Here is a 16,764-nt window from a genome sequence, read left to right on the forward strand (position 1 = left end):
GAGGGGAACTTCTTGTGATGGTTCGGTGGCCAGCTAGTGCACTTCTCGGTATATTTCGCTGCTCTAACGCTGTAAAATTGATACGTGACTGTACATCCACTCTGAGTACATTATGTTTTCAGCGAAGCAAGAGGAAGTTTAAAGGTCCAAATTTTTCAATGCCAGCAAAGTATATAAATATTTAAATAATCTTTCAAATCTATAATAATAATGCAATAATGCTAATAAAGTAAATATAATTTGAAATTTTATTAAAAAAAATCAATGTTTACAAAATATTCATATAGGTATATTAATATGTAGTCTCCTTTTTTTGAATCAATAAAACACCTTTGCTAAGACTAGGTAGTCCATACCTTCGCGGGGTTTTCGATCACGAGTGCACGTTGCGGGAAAATTCGCAGCCCGCCGGATGCATACAAACCAAACTCCACACCGTCTCGCCGTGCACGTCCAGCTGCGCTCGCTGCCTCCGAACCGCTGGCCGAGCAATCTTCACAACAATACTCATCGCGTGTTCTCTAGTATTTCCAGGCTGAAACGTCAATTGCAGAGTCAGAAGTCAACACTTTTTGCATTTTCTAAACCAGGAAAGTTTTCCTTTCAAGTTTCCAAGGCTTATATATACCGCAAAAATGACGGTAAGTAAAACCTATACTGAATTTCAATGCCAATTATTGTCCTTTTACACTGTTTCCACAAGTCAGTTTCGTTTCGGGTTTGAAGTAGAACCTCTTCGACGCGTCGAACATTCATAGAGTGTGGACATTTAAAAATGGCGTCCAATGTATTGTAAGTTTACTTTCGTTCATGACAAAGTGTCGAAGTGAGGTCTTCCTTTCTTTGTGTCGAATGTTGGCATAACAGTTTTAACATGTTACGGGGGTGTCCCCCATTGATATCAGCGAAAGCGATATCAGGATTATGAGACTTGAATATAGGAGGTGGTGAAGGACTAGATTGTCTAAAGTAGGTTCTTACAAATTGAGATTGATAGACAGTAACGTTAGGTCTATTAGTATTAAACGTTTTAGTCATACAGCTCCAGTGTGTGTAGGACTGTAAGTTAGATTCTAACGTTTTGTTAAGACGCATTTTTTTTTTTTTTAATTTGTATGATCAGCAGTTTTGGTTATTTTGCAAAACTAATGAATAGAACTAACACTTAACATTAGGCCTAACCTAATGTTATGTTAGGTAAACAGTAACTGTAGGCCTACAATTAGATTTATGATGATACAGAATGTGGATCAATGAATGTGATTACTAACGCTAGGCCCTATTCTAATTTTCTTTTTTATGTGTGTGTGTGTGTGTGTGTGTGAATGTGAAGGATCGTACCTCGGAGCCGTTTTCAGAACCCACAAGTCCAGGAATTATGGACCGCTCAACCAATCTGCTGTCCTCCAGCCCCGGACGCAGTGATCTACCTCCCTTTGAAGATGAGTCTGAGCTGCAAGGCGGAGATGGTGCTGATGTGGAGGAAGAAGAAGATGGAGAAGAGCTCTTTGGGGCACACTTTGAAAGGTAGACTTGAAGTTTAGAAATTCTAGACCATGGCATCGTTTAGTTTTTGGAAATATCAATGTTGTGATGATGACATCATTAGTTCCACTGTTTAATTCCACTGTTTATTTTTTTCTCTTTCTTTCTTTATTTCTTTCTTTTTCTTCCTCCTCTCTCCCCCCTTTGGTTCTCACTTTATTTCCTCTATTTCTCTCATTCTCTCCTTCTCTCCCTCTCTTTCTCATTCATGTTTACTACCTTTAAGATGTAAATATGTACAAGTTATATGTTTCAGGAGTCTATATATATGTTATATTTTCAATTACTCTGTACATAATCATGAATATTACTCGTCATGGTGACCTACAAATTTTACAAGCTATGCATGCTTTCAGTTGGGTCACCCCATTTCCGTTTGCATAAGTACCCTTCTGTTAATTCATGCTGATATATTACTGTAATATGTGTCAATATGTAAACAACAATGCAATGCAATGTAGAATGGAAATGAAACGAATAAATTCAAATTCAAATTAGTTGACACATTTACATCATACATGTACCTATTTTACAGATATTTTAGTCTTCATTCACTGAAGTGCATGTTCATTTAAATATACATGTATGGGGGTTCTAACTGTAACTTTCTCAATTTGAAATAGATTCTAATGTGAATTGAAGGTTATGGTTCTGTCTTTAGACAATTTTAAGGACAGTCTTTGGACAGTCTTTGGACAATTTTAAGGACAGTACATAGTAGGGCTCTAAACACTGACTTGCAGAATAAATGATAATGACAGTGACAGTGGCTTTGTCCCAATCATAATCGTAGCATCCAGAAAAATCTATTGCATTGGTGATGTATTCTAGTTTTGATTAACATTCTTCATCTTGACTTCAGGGGACCAGGCAGAGGATACATCAAGCTTACCAAAAAAAAAAAAAAAGGAATATTGAATATGAAAATTTTTTCTACGTTATCGATTAAAGAGACATTTTGATCTGCAAATTGAAAACCATTCTCATGGCTGCAATTTTTGTTTTCAAATGAAACTTTGTATTTTATAAGTTTTGCTCTTTGATGTAGTGGAGGGTTACTGGTGATACAAAAGTATTCAAACACATACTACATCAAGTTTATAATAATTCAATCCATACATAATGTGACAAGGCATATAGTAGCAATATGTGGTGCATTGAGAGTGGCAAAGATGGGGAAAATCTATATCTATATCAAAGTGATAGAAGGAATACAACAGAAGCATTTATATGAAAGGTCAAGTCACTCATACGTGTCTCTTCACGTCTTGCCAATAAAATGAAGGGATTACCGAGCCATACCTGCACTGGACCGGTATGATGCAAGCCACCTGGATGAGGAAGATTATGACTCCATGGCGCAGGAGGACAGGGTGGCGGCTGAGCGGGCAATGAGGAAGAGGGACAGAGAAGAAGCCATCGCCCAGGGACGCATGAGGCCGGGTCTACTTTACGGTATGTTCCACTGTCACTGGGTGAAAATATTTATCTTAGAGATCACAAATAGAGGTCTGCAAAGTCTCCCTTAATATGCAGGAGTCTTCCTGAAAGCATAAATATCTCCTCCAGTCTTGATAAGGGAATGTAAAAATCTTCTCTGATTCAGGGATTATTCTTGCCCACTGAGATGTATGTGACACACAAGCAACTCATTGAACTGCTTTTTGCGATCTTCGTGATTTCGATTTTTAAATGTTGACAGCCTGATAAATGGATTTAGATGACTGGAAAGTATGTAAAGAATGTGTGATTACTTCCACAATGTGACTTGCTATAATTACATTCTATCTTTCTTTACAAACCTGCCCTTTTTCCTCATCCAACAGCATATTCAGTTCCATACTTTGACTCTCATCATTCAGGGCACCATTTCATTAAAGTTGTCAGCCCTGACAAGTTGTCAGTCTCTGACAATCACCATAGTAACACTCGGTGACCAGAGCTTCTGAGCCAATCAAAATCCATTATTTTACTGAAATTGTCAGAGACTAACAACTTGTCAGGGCAGACAACTTTCATAAAATGGTGCCTAGAGCCATACACAGCAGTAAGAGCTGAAATATTTTAGATTTTGAATCCCCGTCCTACATCAATCGTCAGGAGCAAATATATGAATATAAGAGTGAGGATGTGATGCCTCAATTATTCTCCTCGTGAGAACCCATGTCAAGATCATGTCCACATGTAAAGCTTTCTGTTCCCTACAGCCTCCCTTAGATATATTTGGTAACTGTGTAATCTCTATCTCTTGCATCATCAGAGGACAGTGATGAGGAGGATGAGAGACCGACCCGCAGGAGGAGGCTGGCTGAGAGGGCAGCAGAGGGCATTGAGGATGATGAAGAGGTATGTGATAATATTATTTGTAATGAGTCATCACGAAAGCCATATAATGTAGGATTTTTTATAATTTTTTTTATTTATTTTTTATTTATTTTTTATTCATTTTTTTTTTTTGGTCTGGCAGATGTGAATTCCCCAGATGCTAAGCTTCAAATCCATATATAATTTGCCTTACTTCATCACAGGGAAAATAATTTTAAAACATGATTGAGAGTCACAAAACTGTGTAAAGTTGTTTTGCCAATATTGACTGACAATGTAAATTTCTTCCTTTTACTACACTTGACTGTATATGGGTAACAGCTGTATGCACCACATGTTTGATGGTGATGATGGTGATGATGATGTTGATTATTAGAAGGAGTATAGTAGTGGTAATAGTATTGCTGTTATTACTGCAATTATGTGCCAGGATTCAAGGCGCAATCATCATTACTATGTGCATTGTCTTGATCGATCAAATTACAATAACATACAGGCATATGCCATCTAGTTCTATGTCACTGAAGAGTGATGGTGCATCTTCTAAGACCAAGGGTTTTTTCGTGAAACTTACTGACAAGCAAAGAAGTGAGAAACACACATTTTATGTCATAATCTTCAAGGGACACAAAATGTATCTGATACTGGAATGATTTTTTTTTTCTTTTATTGATGAGCTGCATGAATTAATTTATTTCTGTGTCAGATTTGACACTAAATGTTAAGGTTTTGTCGAAATTCCGTCCACAGATGATCGAGAGCATTGAGAATCTGGAGGACATGAAGGGACACTCAGTGAGGGAGTGGGTGTCGCTGGCCGCACCCCGCCTGGAGATCTACAACCGCTTCAAGAATTTCCTCTGCACCTTTGTCGACGACAAGGGGCACAACCTGTACCGGGAGAAGATCAGACAAATGTGTGAAGGTTAGAATGCCGTTTAGCCCCCTCTGCGTCACTGCCCAAGAGAATTCATCTGCTCTTGTACAGGATAGTCTCAACTTTTGAGTGTGATAGGGTTAATGACAAGGAGGAGTGACTACTCTGGCACGCCAGACTAAAAAGCATTATTTTTAAATACTCCTAGAATATGCCCAAATGATTTTTGGAAAGCTCGTTTGTCCTTGTTTCGGAAAACTTTGCTTTAAACTCATCCAATATGTTAATAGGAGGGTGAAAGGGAGAAACGGTAGATACGTGTATCACGCAGCTGAAGGCATCTCTGAAGTTGATGAAGAGTTGCATAACTATTTAGTAATCAAAAACTCCTCTTGAGGCTTCATAGGCTAGTGTATCTTCCCTTTTGATTTCATTTGATGGCACAAATTTCAATATTGAATTTCACCTTCAAAATAATGTTTGATTCACATTTTAACAGGATCAAATCTTTGGTTTTGAAAATGCGGTAGTAAACAAAAAAACCCTGCATTTATTATATTTGTATGAAACGTATGCTTGTGAGTACTATCTCTATTAAAAAGAAAAAAGATGGTAATGTGCCCCACTGATGCATAATGATCAGAGCAGTGGATTGCCTTTTGTTTGATGTAAGTGAAATTTGAAGAATTTCATGTATTGTTCCCATGGTAACCTCACTCCTCTTTAGGCAACAAGGAGAGCCTCGTTGTGGATTACAACATCCTGGCCTCCCAAGAGCAGGTCCTGGCTTACTTCCTCCCCGAGGCGCCCACCGAAATGCTGAAGATATTTGACGAGGCGGCCAAGGAAGTGGTGCTGGCGATGTTCCCCAAGTACGAGCAGATTGCCAAGGAGATTCACGTTCGCATTGCTGAGCTGCCGTTGGTTGAGGAACTCAGATCCCTCAGGTTAGACCGAGCAAACTAATTTTCTCTTAATATGTTGCCTCTCTTTTGACGCCAGTTACCACAGATCACACGAAACACATACAGTGTATGTATAGTTTTGTATTACTCGTAAAGATCTGTCATATGCGTATGAGAAAATGACTGTTTTACAGCTCAAACTGACTACCTGTCTTATTGTCTTTCTTTAGGTACAATTAGAGATCATCAATTTTTCCTTCACTTTTTCATCTCAAGATGACATTTTTTCTTCTCTGTATCACACAAAAAAGATTGCTTTCTTTCCTCCCTACATCTTAAGAATTCAGATCTTTTCACTTTGCACTGTGCCATGAGATAAAGATCATTTGTCTTATTCAGTTACCTCAAAAAGGGTCCTTTCTCTTCTTTTGTATGTCTTGAGATATATATCATTTCTCTTCCTTTTTTCATCTCAAGATTCTTTTCTTCTATGCATGTAAAGAAAAATATCCTTTTATATCCTTTCTGCATCCAGGCAGCTTCACTTGAACCAGCTGATCAGGACGAGTGGAGTTGTTACCAGCTCCACCGGCATCATGCCCCAGCTCAGCATGATCAAGTACGACTGTCCCAAGTGTGGCTTCGTCCTGGGGCCCTTCTACCAGAGCCAGAACCAGGAGGTCAGGCCAGGCTCCTGCCCTGAGTGTCAGTCCACCGGACCGTTTGAGATCAACATGGAACAGGTATGGTAGAATCTATGCTGATGCATAGATTTATTGATCCTATACAACAACATGAACAAAATGTGATTCGTCACTTACTCCTATCACAGATGCTGTGAGGAGATTTCATATTTGACAGACATCCTCAAAAGATTTCTGTTGAATCCTTTATTAATGCATTTGTTTGGAGGAATTGCTTGTCAGTTAAACTATTGTACTGGATGAACTATGCTATTTCAAATACAACTGTATCATTTTGCTCTAAAAGTTGATATCTAAACAGTTTCAGTTCTCTTGAAATATCTGTGTAAGATGAGTAGCCCATAAATAAGAAGCCCCAGTTCATGATCTCAGTATTTTCACTACAGATGATATCTGAATACACTAAAACACTCTTGCATTCAATTTTTGCAATTTTTGAAAGTATCTGCAGTTGTCAATACAGTGCAATTCAAGGCAAGTCTCTAATGCCCTCTTGTTTTATTTTTGTTCTCCTTACTCCTTCAGACCCTGTACCAGAACTACCAACGGATCACCATTCAGGAGAGTCCGGGCAAAGTGGCAGCGGGACGACTCCCACGCTCCAAGGACGCCATCTTGCTGGCCGATCTAGTGGACAGCTGCAAGCCCGGTGACGAGATTGTAAGTAGGCTCTTGCCAGCTGGTGTGCTGACCCATTATGTCAAAATGATAATTGATGAGCATGTGAATATGCAAGTGAAAGCATCTCAGATAGAGGCTGTGTACATTTGAAACTATACCAAGCATTTTGTGCATAGTACAAGAGTTTTGGTATCTCACTGTAAAAGTTTTTCACAGTTTGGCCATGAGAGGAAAAATCTCTGACATATCCTGAATTTCTATGAATATTTTCAGATGCTTAATGATTTTCAGTTTTGCCTTGGTGTTGATGCAAAGGCACTTAAATGTGACAGCATGCATTTACTGTACATTTGGTCATGCCATGTTTTAGTTCATGTTCATAGCTAGAATTTTAGGAAAGTTTACAAAATTTTTGCTTTGATATCATGATGAAAACATGTTACAGTGAGCAATAGAGAATTCATCTATCTCCGTACTTCCCCTTACATGAAGTCATGATAATTTTGATATAGGTTTTCCTTTGACTGTTAGATGTTTCAAAACAGTTCTGTATTGTTTAACTCTGCAGGAATTGACAGGGGTGTACCACAATAATTACGATGGCTCCTTGAACACAGCCAATGGCTTCCCCGTGTTTGCCACGGTGATCCAGGCAAACTACATCACCAAGAAAGACGACAAGATGGCGGCTGGAGCACTCACAGACGATGACATCAAGGCCATAGTGGCGCTTTCCAAAGACGAAAGGATTGGGGAAAGGGTAAGAAGAAACATCGGTCATTCTTAATCATAAAAGAACTAAGTAAATTTTCTTAGCTTATTGCAAAATGCCTAATAGGCACCACTAAGAACTTCACACAACCTTGGATCTGGAACACAGTGTTGGAAATGATGACCTGATAAAAAGTACAATTTGATTTGAAATATAATGTGGATGCAGTGTTACTTTGAGCTCTTGACATAGGCTGCTAAAGTGTACCTGCTGAAAACAATATTCCCAAATCTCATGCAAAATGTACATGTATTCTCTTCAGTAGGCTTCACTGGCATTGAAAAACAGTCTTCAGTGGATATGGTAAATCGAACTTCTTTGATAGCTATAATTGAAAGCTTGTATATTTCCATTCATTCAATTTATTTATTTTTTTGTACACTGTTTTTGATATTCCTTAGCAGTATTACTGTTATTTGCTGATGTTATGTGATTATCTCCTCAATTAGCAGTACTTTGTAGAAATCGTAACAGAATTTCACATGCTAAATCAGTGTCTCTTTCCATTTAAAATGCAGATTTTTGCCAGCATTGCTCCGTCAATCTATGGCCATGATGACATCAAGAGGGCTATTGCATTGTCTCTATTTGGTGGAGAGCCCAAGAACCCAGGTAAATGATTTATGTGATATTCAGATAAATACTGACTCGTACATTAGTCAGTACAAAGGTTGTGGTTGTATTTTGAGTGAATGAGAGAACAGCTGGTCGCAGGAGTCTACAGGCACTTGCGTCTGTCAGTTGTACTTGCAGATTCATCCATGTACATATTGAGACATCGTCAATTCATGTCGCTGATAATGATCATGCTTTCAAGTTGTTTTTTTATTATGCCTCCGCCACGAAGTGGTGCCGGAGGCATTATTCTTTCATGGCATCAAGGAGCATTAAGTGTATGTCCTTACTATTTTGTTGTTTTAAAGGTAGGGGATACCTTTTACAGAACTCTTAAAATGCAGCAAAACATTAAATATGAACCTCAGGGGACTTGCTTAGGCCACTGCTTAGAAATTTGGAAGTCAACAGTTATCTAAAATTTGAATAATGCACAAAACTCAAAACTACTCGGTAGTTCTGTGTGTCAGCCACACTTAAGCCTTTTTTTTGCATTCTTCTGTATTTGTGATCTATAAACACAAATCTAAAAGTACAAGAGCTGATGTAATAACATATAGAGTGTGTGGCAAGAATGTATATAGAAATGTTTGTAAGTGTTGATGAACTTTCTTCACAAAATATACATGATGGACACACATGTAGTACATGGGTCTGCAAAGGTAGCCTAGTAATGTACTGGAATTTACGGTGAGCCCCGAAAACAATTCAATTCAAAATCTAACTGTCAAAAAAATGTACTAAATGTTACCTTCCACTTTCAAGACTTTATGGGAGTTTCTAAAATGATACTCTCTTCAACATACCACTGTATTTATACAACTCTTCATTTAAGGCGTGCAAATGGGATTCCCTACCTTTAAGACAATTTATGTAACTTAAAGGACAAGTCCACCTTCATAGACATGTGGATTGAGTGAAGGTAACAATGTTAGTAGAACACATCAGTGAAAGTTTGGGGAGAATTAGACCGTCCGTTCAAAAGTTATGAATTTTTAAAGGATCTGCACAGTCACTGCTGGATGAGAAGACTACCACAGTGTATGATGTCACATGCGTACAACGATATATAAGGAAAATATAAAGATAATTTCACAAAACTTTACTTTTTGAATAAAGTGCACATTTCTTCAACTAGTTAATGACGTATGTTAAGGGTAATATTATTCCCCTTGCCTTCTGAAAGAGAGAAGTCGAGTGTTCTTTTGTTATGCGAGAAAAGTGAAAATATGTTGAATTTTCTTTAATTTTCTTTAATCTTCCTTTATATCGTTGTACTCATGTGACATCACAACCCATAGTAGTCTTCTCATCCAGCCTTTAGTAAGCAGAAACTTTAAAATTCCTCAAATTCTCACTGATGTGTTTTACTAACATTACTGCATTCACTCAACCCACATGTCTATGAAGGTGAACTTGTCCTTTAAATTCTAAATTAACAGCATATTCTCATTTAATTGATGATTTATACATGTCTGATATGAACAAGCTCTTTGAAAATAAAGCAAAAGTCAAGACACAGGTGTGATATTTTTTATGTTTTTTTCGTTGTGGTTTTGAAAATTTCCCAGGTCAGAAGCACAAAGTGCGTGGTGACATCAACATTCTGGCCTGTGGTGATCCCGGCACGGCTAAGTCACAGTTCCTCAAGTACGTAGAGAAGACAGCACCGAGGGCAGTGTTCACCACTGGTCAAGGAGCATCGGCTGTCGGTCTGACGGCCTACGTCCAGCGGAACCCAGTCTCCAGGGAGTGGACACTGGAAGCTGGTGCTTTGGTCTTGGCTGACAAAGGAGTCTGCATCATTGATGAGTTCGACAAGGTGAGGTCATGGGTCATGCACCATGTGAAAATTATATGCAGCCACTGAATATGTCAACAGCAGATTACAAGAAATTGCTTTGTGAAAAATGATAAGTTTGTTTGTAACTGCTCATTTTCTTTGAGTCTTATCTTCACACATTTAGAAAAATCAACTTGACTTCAGACAGATTGGTAATCCGATTACTGTATATTTGAAGTTAATCCAGCCTTTATTTCTTAGATGATATGAAGATTACCATGGCTCTCCAGTGCCATCTCTTTCTAATATTTCAATTCTCCCTCTAATTTGCATAGATGAATGATGCAGACCGAACCAGCATCCATGAAGCCATGGAGCAGCAGAGCATCTCCATCTCCAAGGCGGGCATCGTCACCTCGCTACAGGCTCGCTGCAGTATCATCGCCGCGGCCAACCCCATTGGAGGACGATACAACCCCTCCCTCACTTTCTCAGAAAATGTGAGTGTCTTGTGAATCTAGGCTATCAAGATTGCAGTTTCCTTGTTGCTAAATACTTATGAACAAAGAAAGAGAACACACAATTCAAAGTTTCCAAAGACCTCAATTTCATTTATGAGAAAGTTTGATGTCAGTGGAGTTAGATTCGATCATTCATCATCTTTGAAACTGTGCTCCAGTAATTTATTATGATAAAAATGGTATCAGTATTTTAGGTGTGAAAGTTTTGTTCAAGAGAGACGATGGCAAAGTGGCATAACACAAATACAGTCTACTCTACTTGAGTATCTATCAGCTTGTGATAGAATTTATTTGCAGTGAAGAGGCATACGTGATCTTGTGTTGCATCATCAAACGTGTCAGAAATTGCCAAATTCACTTGTCGGCCAGGAGAGAGTATATGAGTAATGTGAAAAAGCACAGACACCAACAGAAGAAGTCTCTCTTTGTAGTTTACTGTAAAACCACAAAGTTTTGCATGCACAAAACTTGAATTTCGCAAGGAGCTTGATTTGCCAAAAATCAAATGAATGCAAAAGTTCAACAAATCCTTGTATTACTAGTTCATGTATTATCATATTAAGTTTTCCATGTTCGGTAGTTTGCAAAAGTTTCATGCCATGGAGAAATGGCTGTCAAATCAAATTTTCGAAAGCTTCATACAATTGTATGGTGAAAGTTTCTAGTTTCACAGTACTCAGCAGTTCAACGCTTTGACCCCTGCCACATGCTTTTCTTTACCCCCAGGTTGATCTGACGGAGCCCATCCTCTCCCGTTTTGACATCCTCTGCGTTGTCCGTGACACAGTGGATCCCGTGCAGGACGAACTCCTGGCCAGGTTTGTGGTGGACAGTCACATCAGACATCATCCGTCGCACGCTGACTCATCCATGGACGATCTACCGGTAAGTTTGGACACAAACTGTCAAACAAACTCCCTCAAGGATGTCAAGTACAAGAGCATATGTATGCTTGTTATCACTGAAAGACAATCAGGGGGTATTTCGTGAAGCATTTTGTGAGATATTTTATCTTGACAAACTGTTATAAGCTACTGAAATCCTTTCATCTGATTGGCTGAGAGCAAATTTGTCAGACAAATTGTCGGACAAAAACGCTTCATGAAATGCCCCCCTGTACTCACTCACAGTCCAGTTTTGCTCACTTTCATAACCATGATATTCCAGACTATTTCAAGTGCTGTCATTGCTCTCTGGGACAAGATGGTTGGTAATTTAATGGCATATTATTCACTGATGCACGGACATTTACAAGTGTTGAGAAATATCCCTGTGGAAGTAAAAAAGCTGTTTTCAATTACACTTTGAGTGTAAAGAGAGTTCAGTTTTTGTCTGAAGCTTTTGTGATGTCAGTAAATGTAATTTATTTCTGTCATTTTATCAACACTCTTGAGGAGACCATGATAGAGGTTCTGACCTGCTTAGATCTGTCTTAGCTCCATGTATGAGAATTTGATTTTAATTAATTTCTTCAACAATAACCCATTTCAGGAGCTGCCGACAACATCAGGGTTGGAGAAGATTCCCCAGGACATCCTGAAGAAGTACATCATCTATGCCAAGGACAAGGTCCACCCCAAGCTTCACCACATGGACCAAGAGAAGGTGGCCAAGATGTACTCTGACCTCCGCAGGGAGTCCATGGTAAGGCGTGGCTTCTCTTTGCTTCATTGTTGTAACCATGTAGTGGTGTTGAGGCATTAAATCTGAAAGTGTAACATGTGCATTGCATTGTATTTGACATTAAACCCATCTTGTGATTTGAATAATGTAGTGATGTGTGTACATCAGTGAATGCTTGTTTGCTCAAGGCTATCTAATTTTATTTTTACTAAGCAGATTAATTTATTCAGGACCTGTCCTATAAAATGTCATTGACATCTGGTAGCTTAGATGCCAGTGGTAATGAATGTCATATTGTTTGAATTACTGTACTCATTCCAGCTCAATTCTATATGAACTGTCCAAATGACATTTGTTTCATCAGCGTAGTAGTTTCATCACTCAAGGAAAGTTGTTTTTCTTGTAGAAGAGATATCTGTACTTAGTTTTGAGTAACTATTTTAACGCTTCAGTACTTATTTCTCAATCTTTCACTACACCAGGCTACGGGAAGCATTCCGATCACAGTGCGTCACATTGAGTCTGTCATCCGTATGGCTGAGGCCAACGCCCGCATGCACCTCAGGGAGTACGTGAACGAAGACGACGTCAACATGGCGATACGCGTCATGCTCGAGAGCTTCATCGACACCCAGAAATACAGCATAATGAGGAGCATGCGGAAGGTGAGGCGCCCCTCCCTCCTTGTTGATTACTGCCAGTGGTGGTTCATCTTGATTTTGCTCCTCTACCTACAGCTACCTCCAGCAGATCTCCATTTGTTATATACACAGAGTTCACTACTCAATTTTGATTTTTCTCAAATATTTAGGCACAGACAGAACTTACGGGCAGGAAAAAACACTCCAAAAACATGCTGTATAACTAATTATACCAAGAAAAGGTCTGATTTTTTTTTTCTCAAAAAAAAAAGAAGAAAGAAATTTGGTAAATTTATATGCATTTGCATGCGAGAATAGTTTTAAAGCTGTTGAGCATTCCTGAATACTAATGTGAAAGAAGATTACAAAATTAGGTATGATTGAATAAATGCAGGATGATTTTTTGTGCTGTGTAACAATCAAAATGTCAAACTTGAAAACACAATTGTATTGTCCAGCCACTTATCAGCATCAGTGAATGTGATATGGTATCTTCTCCTGTTCTCTTCTCCCAATCGAACAGAACTTCTCCCGCTACCTGACGTTCCGTCGTGACAACAACGAGCTCCTTCTCTTCGTCCTCAAGCAGTTGGTCCAGGAGCAGATGTCGTTCCACCGGACTAGGTATGGAACCGACCAGGACATCGTGGAGATCTCGGAGAAAGACTTGGCAGATAAGGTGAGTTGGAGAAGTTTTAATTGTCATGTCTTGTTACAGTGAAGGCCAAACATTACATGACTCACATGACTACATGTTTTCTTATTTCTGTGTGATGCAGACAGTAGTTCTTGTTAACAGCTACTTCAGTTTCAAAACTAACTTGTGCAAAGCAGTATTGTCAAAGTAGAAAGAAAGAAGAAGAGGGAAAAGTAAAATCTGCATCTGATGCTTTTACAAAAGTAATATGATCATGATCTTCTCTCACATGGTAATGCCTGCTGCCCATGCTGCTGACCTTTGAACTTACATTAACCCTTATCTTCTTGATGTGTCCCTTTGCCCACCAGGCCCGGCAGATCCACATCCACAACCTCTCGGCTTTCTTCGAGAGCGAGATCTTCAAGGTCCACAAGTTCACCCATGACTCAAGGAGAAAGATCATCGTCCAGTCTTTCTAGGATCACATACTGTGCAGGGCAGATGCTCACATTGGTACAGAGAACAGAAAGACTATTGAACTGCTCAAGAGATTTTGTGCCTTGTGGAGATAACAGTTTTGTTGGAATGTGCCGGAGCAGGGACCAAGACTTTTTCCAAGACCCTGAGCTACTGGGGTGCTTCTATTGGAGATGGATCACATACAAATTTGAATTTGTACAAGAGAATTTTACCCTTTAATGGTGTTCTTTTTTGGTGAGGATGTACAGATGGCTGTCCAATGATTCTTCACATATCCAGAACAGTTTGATGATCTTGCATTGTCTTCATTAAAGAAAGGGGGAAAAGACATCTGTCATGTTGATAATAGCAGTTGATTCACAGTAGCTTGTCCAGTTAGTCTCGACAAGAAATACAGTGGGATTTTGTGTATTTGAATAGTGGATCAGTGTGGCTTTTCTTCTGTGAATCTGTTATGTATCTTGTCTTTTTGTAGTGAAAAGATAGCTAATTAACATTCAGAATTAAGCTTCAAGAAGTCAGTTGATCAACAGCTTGTATACAAGTTCTTGACAGTTTATTGATATATTTATTGCCAGAGGATGTATGTGTATTAGCTTTGGTTGTCAGAAATCAAGGCAGTCTGTCAGATCCACCAAAAAAAAAAAAAAAAAAAAAAAAAAACATTACAAGAAGACCTTCTCTATAGCTGGTTTTAATAAGCAAGTCCAACTTGATGTGCAGTGACCCCACTTAAATCAATGACAAGTGACTGTTCTTTGAAGACAGGTGGTCTTTGTGGATATGAAGTCACTTTGTGTTTGTGTGTGTCTGTGTGTGCATGTGTGTCTGTGTGTCTGTATTTGATGACTCAGGAGCTCGACTTTGTCAAGGGGATGTAATAGAGTACTGAAGTTGTGATGTCACAGTCTTTTGTTATAACTTGGGTTGGAACCAGGTGCGCACATAAACACATGGGCCAGGTGAGGTTGTTTACAACCAGTTTCCATGGCGATGGATGGATATGACATTACATTAGGCAAAACAATGGATTAGGCTACACGTTGCTCTGTCATAGACATTTACTCTCATGTCGTACAGGAGCTGCGTTCGTATAGTAGTGTTTGTCTAATGGTAGTGATCAACAGGTTTCCAGTTCGGACCATAAATGGGTAAATGCTTTTGCCTTGGGGTGTAGCAACATTGGAACTGCAGATTTGTTTTGACGTGTGTCAAATCCTTAATTTCAAGGAATTTTACCCAGTAAGTACAGATGGGGCATACATCATGTTAAATTGTGTGCAGATATGAAAGGTACAGTTTTATCTGCTCTTCAGGGGTAGTTTACAAGAGCTTTAAGCATTCCAATTTCTTTTATACATTCTTTCTGGAAAAAAGGTTGTGTAGCATTATCAGTATACTACGATCTGTTAACTCTTTGCCTGTGACGCAGTTCTTGAATGTTTATATGCAATTTCCAGGCACTGGCATTTAAATGATTAAATGATACCAGCCATGAAAATGAGCGAAGCCTTGAAGTTGAATATGTGGCTTGCCAATTTCCGGGAATATCGAGGTTTTGACATTGTGACTCAGGCACACGAAAGAATGGGGGTCTTTGTTCGGTGCGCAATCATAAATATTGCACGAGCCGGATCGTTTAATTTGTATCGCCCCAGACTTCGCGACCTTCAACCCCTCTATCGGGGATGCTGTTATCATTCTGGCCACTAGCCAGCATTACACCAGGAATCAATATTTCGTCAATATCGTCACGATCATTCAACTGAGCTATTAAGGCGCCGTGGGGCAGCCTTTTGTAAGATATGTACATATCGACCTTGTTTCCATTCGTAATGCACATTGACAGGTGATAGGGATGTACCTTCGCAGGTATTTAGACTTGATGGTTGCCTTTGTGTGTAAAATTTATTCATCTTTAGCACAAGTGATGATTAATGTAGAATAAAGATCATACAATACTGTACAGTGTGTGTTATATATTGCTATTAAAGTCCATTACATGTACTGTACCAACTGATTGTCTCAATCTCTTCTTTCACTAGTGCATAGCCATTGAATGAAAATGTTTGAATTGATGTGTCTTAGGATGTATGTGTTAATCCGTGAATCTATTAGTTAGTGTACATTCATATTTTTCACTATTTGCTTTTTTTTCTATTCACTGTTATTTTTTTAAACAAATAAAAAATTGGTGGAAATCCTCAATGGGATTAGGATCAAGTCTCTGTGCTCACACCAGAAACCAGAGGGGAACCTAAAGTATCATACAGCATATCACAAGATATCATGAATATACTGAAAATGTTGCTATAGACATGATTTAATGATGATGCATATCATGAGGTTTATCCATAAAATGATTGGAGCATCAAATTTATAATAAGTATTTGGTATGCTCCTCATAGTGTGAACTATATCACAGCATTTACACAAAATAGTCAAACAAAAATTATGTCAAATAGCATAGAAGAGATACAGAAAGATAACTACGTGTGAATAGTTATTTGAGGAAGTGATATGTTTTCAGGATTTTGTTTTTAATTGATCAGTAGAGTTCACCGCTTTAATGAAAGAGGGGATGTTTTTTCATTTTTTGGATGTAGTTGCACTAAATGAACGATCCCCAGCAAATTCACACAAATGAATCACAAATGCTAGTTATTATGTACTGTAAAGCACGATATTTTCACGGCATGAAAATTTCGCGAA

At 38.7% G+C, this 16,764-nt stretch overlaps 1 protein-coding gene across 1 annotated transcript; it reads left to right on the forward strand.

Moving 5' to 3' along the window:
* Positions 1-451: 451 nt before the first annotated feature.
* Positions 452-16,064, forward strand: LOC140246168 (DNA replication licensing factor mcm2-like). The gene is made up of 17 exons (XM_072325606.1): positions 452-641; positions 1,334-1,527; positions 2,831-3,000; positions 3,806-3,891; positions 4,621-4,795; positions 5,475-5,694; positions 6,188-6,395; positions 6,882-7,016; positions 7,546-7,737; positions 8,268-8,361; positions 9,936-10,186; positions 10,483-10,647; positions 11,395-11,553; positions 12,160-12,312; positions 12,774-12,956; positions 13,456-13,611; positions 13,941-16,064. The coding sequence occupies exons 1-17, from the start codon at positions 636-638 to the stop codon at positions 14,049-14,051; spliced, it is 2,658 nt and encodes an 885-aa protein (XP_072181707.1). The 5' UTR covers positions 452-635; the 3' UTR covers positions 14,052-16,064.
* The last annotated feature ends 700 nt before the right edge of the window (positions 16,065-16,764 follow it).

This window comes from Diadema setosum, chromosome 2 (assembly GCF_964275005.1).
Source record: "Diadema setosum chromosome 2, eeDiaSeto1, whole genome shotgun sequence".
NCBI lineage: Eukaryota > Metazoa > Echinodermata > Echinoidea > Diadematoida > Diadematidae > Diadema > Diadema setosum.

Bases quoted from the DNA above. Each gene is read 5' to 3' on its own strand.
- LOC140246168 (XM_072325606.1), top strand. The intron at 10,187-10,482 runs GTGAGGTCATGG...TAATTTGCATAG, and splicing joins TCATTGATGAGTTCGACAAG to ATGAATGATGCAGACCGAAC. The intron at 13,612-13,940 runs GTGAGTTGGAGA...TTTGCCCACCAG, and splicing joins AGAAAGACTTGGCAGATAAG to GCCCGGCAGATCCACATCCA.